The 11,734-nt window shown below is 48.0% G+C and overlaps 1 protein-coding gene across 1 annotated transcript; it reads left to right on the top strand.

Annotated features, from left to right (window-relative positions):
• On the top strand, positions 257-4,647 carry B3GALT5 (beta-1,3-galactosyltransferase 5). The gene is made up of 2 exons (XM_005675742.3): positions 257-515; positions 1,405-4,647. The coding sequence occupies exon 2, from the start codon at positions 1,405-1,407 to the stop codon at positions 2,338-2,340; it is 936 nt and encodes a 311-aa protein (XP_005675799.1). The 5' UTR covers positions 257-515; the 3' UTR covers positions 2,341-4,647.

Genomic DNA, 11,734 nt, shown 5'->3' on the forward strand with positions numbered 1-11,734 from the left:
GAGAATTGATGTGTTTCCTCCCTATGTTAAGCCTTTAAACATCAGCCATGGACTCTATTATGTGACTGTAACTGACTTAGTTGTCTGCTGTGTCTCCTTAAAAAGTTCTGGAATGCTGTCCTAACCCAATAGGCTAAAAGGATTTTCAGATATTTGAATGCTCTTATTATTGTCAACAGAGCAAACATGTGATGGCATGTGTCTTGATTGGACCATTTTACAGATGAGAAAAGTGAGGCTGGGGAATAATGTCCTATCGATGAGTAGTGCACGGGCACTATGGCAAATGCTTCAGCACAGCAAATAGTAAAGAGCTGCTGCTGAGGCATGAGCAATGTGAATGACATTGGTCTTGGTTTTTCCTCATAGGGCTTTCTGAGGAAGAGAATCATCATTTTCCGGCAAACAAACCAAGCCCAAAACCTAACTGTGCTGAATGACATATGCTGACAGCTCTTGGAATCTACCCTTTGACTTAGCTTTCAAACAAGAGGTTCATCTTACCCAGGAAAAGGGTGAGTTATTTGCTTTCTCAATGTTATAATGCTGACGTGGATGATCCTGGATTTGTGGAGAATAAAAGAGATAGGTGAGCAAAAGAACACGCGTGCATGTATAGTTGCTTTAGTCATGTCTGACTCTGTGCGACCATATGGATTTTAGCCTGCCAGACTTCTCTGTCCATTGGATTCTCCAGGCAAGAATACTGGAATGGGTTGCCATGCCCTCTTCCAGGGGATCTTCCCCACTCAGGGATCGAACCCATGTCTCTTATATCTCCTGCATTGGCAGGTGAGTTCTTTACCACTAGTGCCACCTGGGAAGTCCAGTGAAAGAATAGATTTAAAAAGTAGCCTAAAAAAAAAAAAGAAAGAAAGAAAAAAGCCACTGCTTTGCGTGAATGGAATTCCAAGGTAGTTGTGCACATTGAAGACTGGTCTTGCTTCTTTCTGGGAGGGATGAAATGGTGTTTAAATCAGTCAAAGAAGAGAGCCAGGTGTCTGTACATTTGGGTCTAGGACATGTGCTTTCCAGCCTTGCAGGTTCTCTAGCTAGATGCCAGAATGGAGTCAGAGAAGGGCAGAACTGGAAGGACAGACCTAGTGAGCCATGTGGTTCCATGTCCTTCCAGATCAGGGATCCGAGACTCCCACCATGAAGGAGCCAGGACCACTGCCTGGTTCCTGTGGTCCCGATCTTCCACCAGGGAGTGAGAGATGGTGGCACTCATCTCTGCCTCCCTGTGGAATCTCATCACTCCACTTGTGTCTGCAACAAGACTCCAGGGTTTCTAAAACTTGAGCCATGAAGCATGGGTCTCATCTCGTCCCCCATCTTAGCCACCCAGGGCAAAGCTATCCTCCTGCTTTTTGAGGTCTAACCATTTGATTGTTTTCCTTTCAGATGGCTTGCATGAAGATGAGATGGGTATATATTTCCCTGGTGGTCCTGGGAGCCTTTTGTCTGTATTATAACCTGGAGGATCTGAATCCTTTTAAAGGAGAACCAGTGATTTTCAAGAATGAACTTGGGGACTTCCTTCAGCTCCCAGATATAGACTGCAGGCAGGATCCCCCCTTCCTTGTACTGCTGGTGGCTTCATCTCATGAGCAGTGGTTTGTCCGCTTGGTCATCCGGAGCACGTGGGGAAGAGAAACGATCATAAAGGGAAAGCGGATAAAAACATTCTTTCTCCTGGGAACCTCTCCCAGTAAACATGTCTCAAGAGAAGTGGCCGAGGAGAGCCAGAAGTTTCGTGATATCATCCAGAAGGACTTCGCAGATGTTTATTTCAATCTGACCCTCAAGACCATGATGGGGATGGAGTGGATCTACAGCTTTTGTCCACAGACGACTTTCGTGATGAAAACCGACTCTGACATGTTCGTCAATATCTACTATCTGACCGAACTGCTCCTGAAGAAAAACAGAACAACTCGGTTTTTCACCGGCTTCCTAAAACTGAACGAGTATCCCATCAGGAAACGGTTCAATAAGTGGTTTGTCAGTAAGTACGAATATCCGTGGGACAAGTACCCACCCTTCTGCTCCGGCACTGGCTACGTTTTCTCCAGCGATGTGGCGGGTGAGGTGTACCATGTTGCCAATAGCGTGCCCTTCATTAAACTGGAAGATGTCTTTGTGGGGCTCTGCCTGAAGAGACTGGAGATCAGGCTGGAGGAACTTCACTCCGAGCAGACTTTCTTCCCTGATGGGTTACCGTTCACCACCTGCCGTTATAAGAAGATTGTGGCTTCCCATCACATCAAGCCGCGAGACATCCTGAGGTACTGGCAGGCTCTGGAAGGCTCCCTGCAAGAAGAGTGTCCAGATAACTGAGGGGAGCCTAGAAGTGCCTGTGGACCACTGCGGTGATGGCTTTCGAAAGATCTTTGATGGTGTGGCTGAGACTCCCCAGGTCAGGGAGGGAGCGAGGAAGGAAGAGGCAGAACACAAGGTCCTGCAGCCTTCCCCATCTGAATGGAAATGCCACCACGGATGAAGCCCCATTTGGTACCCAAGCCATAACAGACACCATCTCTTGAGCACCTACCCTGTGGCACTAACTGCTGTGCAGCTGCGTCTTCTCATGTCAGAGGACAGCAACAAGGAGACAGCAGCTTAGAGAGGGATGGGGACCTGTCTCAAGGATGACAGCCGGCAGACACCAGAGCGAGGGTGAGAACCCAGTGTCGTCAGATCCCATGTGGCAGCCTCCATCTCAGTCCACCCTTGTGAGCTGCCTCCTGGGAGAGGATGGTGGTGGTGGGGGCTTCAAGGGGGACCTTGCTGCTGGCATCCGTTGGTCCCTTGTAAGAATCCCCTCCTCCTCCTCAAGTCCCATTCTTGTGCTTTTTGGTGCAGAGACTGGGGTGAACCAATGCCCCCCATCCCTCCGGTGCCTAGTTCCCTGTGTTCACGATGAGTCTGGCTGGCCTGAGACCCTGTTAGCAGCTTGGCACTCAACTCACTACAAAGACATTGCTGCAGTGGCTGCAGTTCTACCCCCTGGGAAACACCCAGTTCCGGATAGAAACCAGTCTTTAGAAACCAGACTCAGCTCAGAAATCACTGTGAAGCTTGGCCTGCTGTACAGACCTGTTGGCCCTTCTGCTGAGTGGGGGATCCCTGAGAGCACAGCGTTTCTTCCCCGCTGTCTGTGGTGACCCCGTCTGTTGGCTCCATCTGTCCTTGGTCTGCACTTAAGGTCTCCAAGTGCACACTGGAGGGTGGTTGGATGCATCATCCATGAAGGATGCTGGGAGCTTTTCTGGGAACTGGGAATGATTTAAGCCAAGACCTTCTCAAACGGCCCTTGGGATATTGAACACTGAACTGAGCCCTGGTCCAAGGTGCGTCTCCCTGAGTGCGTGTCCTAAGCCCAATCTCAGCTCAGCGTCCCTGCATTCCTCAGATGGCCAAGGAACAGCTGCATTTTGTGATGTGGACTTTAGTATGCATCTCCTGGGGGTTTGGAAGAGCCTGTTCTGCAGGGTTGTGTGGAAACAAAACACTTTTTTTTTGGCAGGATCTGCCCATTCAGCCACTGTCACGTGACATACAAAGCCACCTTGCTCCCAATCTCCAGGAGGATCGGTTCTTACTTTCTACTTTATTGTACCAAACTTTAGCAGCGCTCAGAGCCGAGGCCTCACATGGCTGTGAAACTTACAAATGTTGGACGAAGCTCTGACCTGAACACGGGAAGAGGTGTCTGCTGCAGAATGGTCACAGCCAGGTTGATCTGCAAAGTGGTATCTTATTTTGCACAACGTTTCTTGTTTCCGGACGGAGCTGCTTCTTGGCGAATGTGTTTTCTTATCCCGGCTTCTCTGAATGTGCTGGGTCATGTTCAGAAAAGCTACCTTCTCAGGTGGGAAAATCAGGGACTGAGCTTGTTTTCTGAAGCCTGGATTTAGCAGGGCCAGTCCTCAGTCCCGTGGGACAGACTCCCTCTGATTTGGGAGATAACGGTGGGCTTTGGGCTTTGAGGGTGAAGGAGTCTTTGGCAATAGGGCTGCGTCTGTGTTTAGATGTCCACCTTGTCTGGTGTGCGTGTCCGTGTGGCCACTGGGCTGGGAGGGGAGGTTCATCTCACTCAGGATCTGGTCTCAGCACCTGCCCAAAGCCCTCGCCATAGGAGCTCAAGCACACACTCGGCTCCACCCTCTGTGTCCTCTGAAACAGCTTTCTGCAAAACACATCCCTTGCCCCCCATCCCCAATTCTATTTCTTTATATAATGAAGCCCTTTTATACCCTAAGGAAAAACATGTTTTGTGACTACAGAACTTGAAGGGATCTTTGAGCTCATTTGTTCCGGTACTTACAAAGGATGAAAATAAAGCTCAGAGAGACCCAGAGGCTTGCCCAAGACTTCACAGCTTGTTTGTCGTGGAATGCAGGCTCCAGCCAGAGGTGTAGTCTGTGCTGCTGTCTTGCTTGTATGTGAGAGTGAGAAACTGTGAAAGTGCAAATGAGGAGGCAAAGTGAGGCCTCTGGGTGCTTCCAATAGCACCCAGCGTGAATTTCAAAATGGGATTGGAGAGGAGGCCAGGCTGGTGTCTTCACTCACAGGTCCAGGGAGGAACAGTGCTGATGTGTGCTCAGGTGTGTGTGCTCAGTTGCTAAGTCATGTCTGACTCTTTGTGATCCCAGTAACTGTAGCCTGCCAGACTCCTCTGTTCATGGAATTCTCCAGGCAAGAATACTGGAGTGGATTGCCATGCCTCCTCCAGGGGGTCTTCCCGATCCAGGGATCTAACTCTCATCTCCTGCATCTCCTGAATGGGTAGCAGGGTTCTTTACCACTGACACACCTGGGAAGTCCATGACACTGATGGCCAAGGCTAATTGCCAGGCACCGAGATAAGGGCTTCACAAGTATTACTTCCTTAAATGCTCACAACTACTCCCCGGGAGGTGACTACCCACTTTCCTGCTTTTAGTTCAGTTCAGTCACTGTCATGTCCAACTCTTTGCAACCCTATGGACTGCAGCAGGCCAGGCTTCCCTGTCCATCACCATCTCCTGGAGCTTGCTCAAATTCAGGTCTATCGAGTCAGTGATGCGATCCAACCTTCTTTACAGATGAGGTAACCGAGCCATGAAATTAAAAGATGCTTACTCCTTGGAAGGAAAGTTATGACCAACCTAGATAGCATATTCAAAAGCAGAGGCATTACTTTGCCGACTAAGGTCCGTCTAGTCAAGGCTATGGTTTTTCCTGTGGTCATGTATGGATGTGAGAGTTGGACTGTGAAGAGGGTTGAGTGCCAAAGAATTGATGCTTTTGAACTGTGGTGTTGGAGAAGACTCTTAAGAGTCCCTTGGATTGCAAGGAGATCCAACCAGTCCATTCTGAAGGAGATCAACCCTGGGATTTCTTTGGAAGGAATGATGCTAAAGCTGAAACTCCAGTACTTTGTCCACCTCATGCGAAGAGTTGACTCATTGGAAAAGACTCTGATGCTGGGAGGGATTGGGGGCAGGAGGAGAAGGGGACAACAGAGGATGAGATGGCTGGATGGCATCACTGACTTGATGGACATGAGATTGAGTGAATTCCAGGAGATGGTGAGGACAGGGAGGCCTGGCGTGCTGCGATTCATGGGGTCGCAAAGAGTCGGACACCACTGAGTGACTGAACTGAACTGAACTGAACCAGGGCAGAGAGAGTGTGAACAGCTAGCTCAAGGTCACATAGCTGAAGTGTTCTTGGGAGCATCACACGTGTTGGTCACAATCAACACTGCCGCCCCTAGACAGTCAGTTGGACTGAGGGATGCAGTCAGTGTTCAGAGGGAGGCAGGTGCCTCCTACCTTGCGGGCTCAGGCTGCACGTCTGGCCCTTCCACAGACTTCCCACACCACACACCCCCTCCCCTTAGGACATGAACCCTAAGTCTGCCGCTGGGATGGAGACTGTACAGAGGAACAAGAGGGGGTCCCATAGGGCCAGCCTCTCCACTCTGGGGCTTGATTCCCTGCTCTTCTAACCTCTGCAGAGCAAGCCCCTTGCTCAGGTTGTACTTTCATCCTCGCTGTGTTTTTCCCTTCTGCCAACTCAGCCCCCACACACCCAGAGGCTGTTGTTTCTGATCTTCCAAACCATCATTAAGCCCGTTCCCTTCACTGCCCCATGTCTGCTCCTTTGGCTCTTCTGCCCGAGACAGTTTTCCATATTTGTCCTCCTAAATTCGTTTCCTCTTCATCTGAAATCCCCTCTAATCAGACTGGTGCCTGGCTCCACAAGATGGTTCTCACTGAAGTCACTTATGGCCTGAGATGTGGGTTCCAAGGTCAGGTCTCTGTCCTCATTCTGCCGCCTGCACTGCTGGTCTTGCCTGCTTCTGGGGCACTGGACACTCTGGACTCTCCTTCTCACTGGTCCCTCCTTTGCTCATTCCATCTCTTCACTCTGCCTTGGCCTCATTTATTTCCCCTTGTACTCCGGTGGTCTCATCCAACCCCATGGATTAAAATATCCTCTTGTGCCAAGGGTGCCCATTTATCTCTAGCCTGGGGCTCTCTCTTACTCTCCAGCCTCATAAATTTCATGGCCTACTTGACATCACAAAGTGAGCAAATATGCAACTGAATTTGTCCTGAACTGTCTCCCCCAACTCCTGATCCACACTGCCTGCAGCCTTCACTTCCTCAGGTAATGACCCTTCCATCCTTCCGTCTTTGCTGTTGTTCAGTCACTAAGTTGTGCCCAACTCCTTGCGACCCCTTGGACTGCAGCATTCCAGGCTTCCCTAGCCTTCACTATCTTCTGGAGTTTGCTTAAACTTGTGTCCATTGAGTCAGTGATGCCTTCCAAACATCTCATCCCTGCCCTGCTTCTCCTCCTGCCCTCAATCTTTCCCAGCATCAGAGTCTTTTCCAATGAGTTGGCTCTTCCCATCAGGTGGCCAAAGTATTGGAGTTTCAGCTTCAGCATCAGTCCTTCCAATGAATATTCAGGACTGATTTCTTTTAAGATTAACTGGTTTGATCTCCTTGCAGTTCAAGGTACTCTCAAGACTCTTCTCCAGCACCACAATTGGAAAGCATCAATCCTTCAGTGCTCAGCCTTCATTATGGTCCATCTCTGACATCCATACATGACTACTGGAAAAAGCATACCTTTGACTAGATGGACCTTTGTTGGCAAAGTGATGTCTCTGCTTTTTAATATGTTGTCTAGGTTTGTCATAGCTTTTCTTCCAAGGAGCAAGGGTCTTTTAATTTCATGGCTGCAGTCACCATCTGCAGTGATTCTGGAGCCCAAGAAAATAAAGTCTGTCACTGTTTCCATTGTTTTCCCATCTATTTACCATGAAGTGATGGGATTGGATGCTGTGATCTTCATTTTTTGAATGTTGAGTTTTAAGCCAGCTTTTTCACTCTCCTCTTTCACCTTCATCAAGAGGCTCAAGTCAGACACTTTGCAGGCATCTGTGACTCCTCTCTCTCAGCCAATGCATTGGCTGTGCCTTTGTTTTATATCCAGAAGCCAATCACTGCCTCCACCTGCCCCTGCCCCAAGCCCCCATCATCTGGGACTTGTGTCCCTGCAGTAGCTTCTGCCTGGGCTTTGGCCTCCATCGTTGCATCCTCTTCATCTGTTTCCTGAGCAGCATCCAGACTGCTCCTTTGAAAATATGGACCAGAGCATCTCACTTCTCTGCTCTAAACCCATCTCTGAGGAAACCCTCCAATGATGTCCCATCTTTTAAATCATTGTCTGCCTATGTTATCTCCTTTCTTCCTCCCTTCCTGCCCTCCCCTCACTTACTCTGGCCTCCCTGAAAGGGAGTACTGTTGCAGCCGCACTGGCCTTCTTGCTTTTCCTGGAATGTCCCAGGCACACTCTAATGACCTCAGGGCCTCTGCCAGGCTCACCCTTTCCTTGGACAGTCTCACGGCCCATTTCTTTGCTTCTTTAATGCCTTTGGCCATACATCATCCCTTCTTTAAGAGCCTCATCAATTGCAACTCATCCCACCCAGTGCCCCCTTGCCTTGTTATATTGTTTCATTGCACTGATCAATTTCTAACGAGTATAGCATATTTACTGATTATCATGCATCTATTTTGGTTATTGTTTATAGTTTGCTCCAGTTGAACAAAAGCTTTGTGCAAGAATGGTTCTTTGTTTTCGCCACTGATATACCTTACATTCCTAGCACAGTTCCTGGTACACAGTCTATACTCAATAAGTATTTGCTGAATGGACATGTGATGACCTTTGTGGCCATTTTAAGGTGATCTTAAAGGGAAAGCAGGGAGCCTCAACTAAAAGGGGAAGGAGTTCTGAAATGTAGCCAACACTATGGATCCAACATGTAGTTCCAGTATCATTCAGTAAATGGGATGCTGAAATCCTATTTTTACTGAAAATTAGGACCTGAAAACCAGGACCTGAAAACCTAGAAATGCTATATAGTAGTGCTTTTTGACTTCATGTCCTCTCTTTTTACGGAACAGGAAATCTCTCACACTGAGAAATAAATAAAATTCTATAATGTACTTTGTGTGCCTGCCCACATCCTTTAACCCCATCTTATCTCATCTACAACCTCATTCCATTGCTGGTGGTGGCTTAGTTGCTAAGTCATGTCTGACTCTTGCGACCCCATGGACTGTGGCCCCCTAGGCTCCTCTGTCCATGGGATTTTCCAGGCAAGAATACTGGAATGGGTAACCATTCCTTTCTCCAGGGGATCTTCCTGATCTAGGGCTTGAAACTGGGTTTCCTGTGTTGTAGGCAGATTCTTTACCTACTGAGACACCAGGGAGGTCCTCCTGTTTTCACGATTATGGAAATTTACTTCTTTTTCTCAACTGCATCTGACTTTTACTCCTAGGAGAATGACAACAATAAACCAAATTGTCAGGAAATAGACCTCATTTCTAAAACTGGTGACAGCTGGAACAGAAGGTACAAAGGCAGTTTCAGATGAAGGTAGAATTGCTGGGCTTCCAAACTTCAAGAGGTTTTAGGGCTCATCCCTTTAGTTTATGTGTGAAAATCAAGATTTGTAGAATTAGAGCTTCAAGGCAGCACTCAGAGCGGGGCTGACCCTCAGTCTGATGCTACACCCACAGTTGTGTCCTGACTTTTTCCTTCTTATGTACTTAATTCCTGTTGTCTTAAAGCACACCACTGCAGCAACAGCGCACTCTATAAAAAAGGGAGGAAGGAAAACTCCAAACCAACAAAACTCACCAGACCTCCTCTCCTGGAGTTCCCCAGTAGCACCTGCTCCCAGACATTCCCCAGGTGCATCTAAAAGGCACGTCAAAAGCACATTCCTCAGTCTCCTGCCCCCGAGCCCCGTCTTCCCCTGGAGTTTCCAGTTGCAGGGGATGTTGTCATCGACCATCCGCTCTTTCACTTCTGTGACTCCCCTCTGCTCTCTGCTGCCCTGCCGTGCCTGTTGGTCGCTGATCCCTGTGGTTTGGACACCATCTCTCCACGTCCATCGTTGAAGCCTCAGTGGAGGCCACCATCTTGGGTCAGCTGGCCTCGCAAAGCATGTTTCTAACTGATCTCACAGATCTAATCACAGTGCTTTCCAACCTCTCTTCCACTTTACAGCCAGAGTAATTTAAAAAAACTTTACTGGAGTGTAATTGATTTACTATGTGTGTTAGTTTTAGGTGTACAGCAAAGTCATATACATATATATATATGTATGTTTTCTTTTTCAGATTCTTTTCCATCATAGGTTAATATGAAATGTTGACTCTAGTTCCCTGTACTATACAGTATGTCCTTGTTTATTTTCTTTATGCTGGTGTGTGTCTGCTAATCCCAAACTCCTAATTTACCCGCCCCCCTACCCCCCACCTTCCCCTTTGGTAACCATGAATTTGTTGTCTAAGTCTGTGAGTTTATTTGTTTCGTAAATAAGTTCATTTGTATCATTTTTTTTTTTTAGATTCCACATATAAGTGATATCCTTTGACTTCCTTCACTTAGTGTAATATTCTCTAGGTCTATCCATTTTGCTGTGACTAGAGTAAATTTTTTTTTTTTTTTTGAAAAGATGATCTGATTAGGAAACTCCAAGACTCAGGGAAGCTGAACAATTTCCCCCAGGGAATTCTGTCCTCTTGTCCATGAGCTTCCGGCTGTTTTAGAGATCAGCCTGGTGACCCTAACTCCTGCTGGGCACCATAGCAATGCTCCACTGATCCCTGAAGGCTGGCATAAAGTGCTAACATGCACTTTTAAAACAAAAGAAATTAATTTTCATGGGAGTTCTTGGATCCTCTTGAATGTGGCTACTCTGGGGGTGGGGCTGCCTGGGTTTGAATTTTACCTCCCTCTCTCACTCAAGAAGCAAGTCACTTATCTTGACTTCTTTTTTTTTCCCATCTGAAAAATGCGACAATAGTTGTTCTTACCTCACAGGGTTATTGTGTTGGTCAAGATGATGTGTGTGAATTGATCGGTAACTTGAATGGTTCTGCTGAAGGTCAGTGTCTGGACTTGGATTTTGGTGCATTTTATAATGATCTGTGGGCCAATCAAGACATCTTTGGGGTGAGTCTTTAAGACTGTTCAGCTCTGGCTCCTCTCTGTCCTTCTGATGTTCCCTGGCACTCCTGAAGTTCTTCTGTCCGTTGTGTTCTTCAGCTTTGCAGAGTACAGTGTTTCTGACTCAGTTCATTCAAAAGGTGTGATAGCCTGAACAAGTGATAAACAAATGGAGTGGAGGTGCCTTTGAGATTATCTGCAGTCTAAAAAATAGCCTCCTTTTTCCAGATAAGAAAACCAAGACTCAGGAAAGTGGAGTGACTTTGCCAAGTCCTTCAATTAGCAGCATCTCCAGGAGCAGAAACCAGCATCAGAAAGCTCATGTCAGCCGTTGATTCATCTGTTTATTCACGCTGGGCAAATATGGTCAGCGGTTTTTACAAGACACCAGGAATGAAGGTCAAGCTGAGGTTCACGGCCATGGGTTCTGCAAACAGAGTGATAGCTGGGCAAACACACGATGTCAAGAGGATAGAGGGGGTGTCTGTTCCCTTGGCAACCGAAAGAAGCAGTGTTTCTTCAGTGCCATCTCTGTCAATAGGTGCCAGAAACCTTTTCCACACCTGCTGTCTCGATTCCTCACAGCAGCCATTCTTATTATAAACAACCCCCTGGTTTTGAGTTGAGGTTCAGAGTGACTCGTTGACTTGACGGGGAGGTTCAGATGTGAAGAGACCACCCCTCCCCCACCTCGCGGCCTTCAGTGCCTCGCCTTTCACCAGCGCGTGGTAGGTGAGCCCTCCCATGGTGCTTAGGGACTGGCAAGCCTCCTGAGTCTCTCAGGAAGCTCAGCTCTGCCCCCGGCCCAGCTGTCCAGGGGGTCTTCCTTCTTGTTCCACTTGCCACCATTTCTTTCCCAAGTGTCAACAACATCTCTGTTCCTTCCCTGTCCTGTGTAACCTTCTGGGATTCAGCCCTTTGTCATCAGTGGTGTTCCAGGAACCTCCTCTTTAGCTGGGTCCTCTGACCTGTCCTGCCCTGGCCTGCCCTGTCCTGACCTCACTCAGCTCTCCATCTGATGGTTTGAACAAGTGTCTGGCTTCAGAACATGAACCCTTCCAGGCCAGCCCAGCCCACTTTCCACCTCTGTTTACCCAAAGACCTTGCCAAAGAAGCTATCCCTCAAAATAGTGTGGATTCAACACTACAGGCATTGGCTTCTATCAGCCTGTGTGCATGTGCGTGTGTGTGCCTGTGTGGG

Source organism: Capra hircus, chromosome 1 (genome assembly GCF_001704415.2).
Source record: "Capra hircus breed San Clemente chromosome 1, ASM170441v1, whole genome shotgun sequence".
Lineage (NCBI taxonomy): Eukaryota > Metazoa > Chordata > Mammalia > Artiodactyla > Bovidae > Capra > Capra hircus.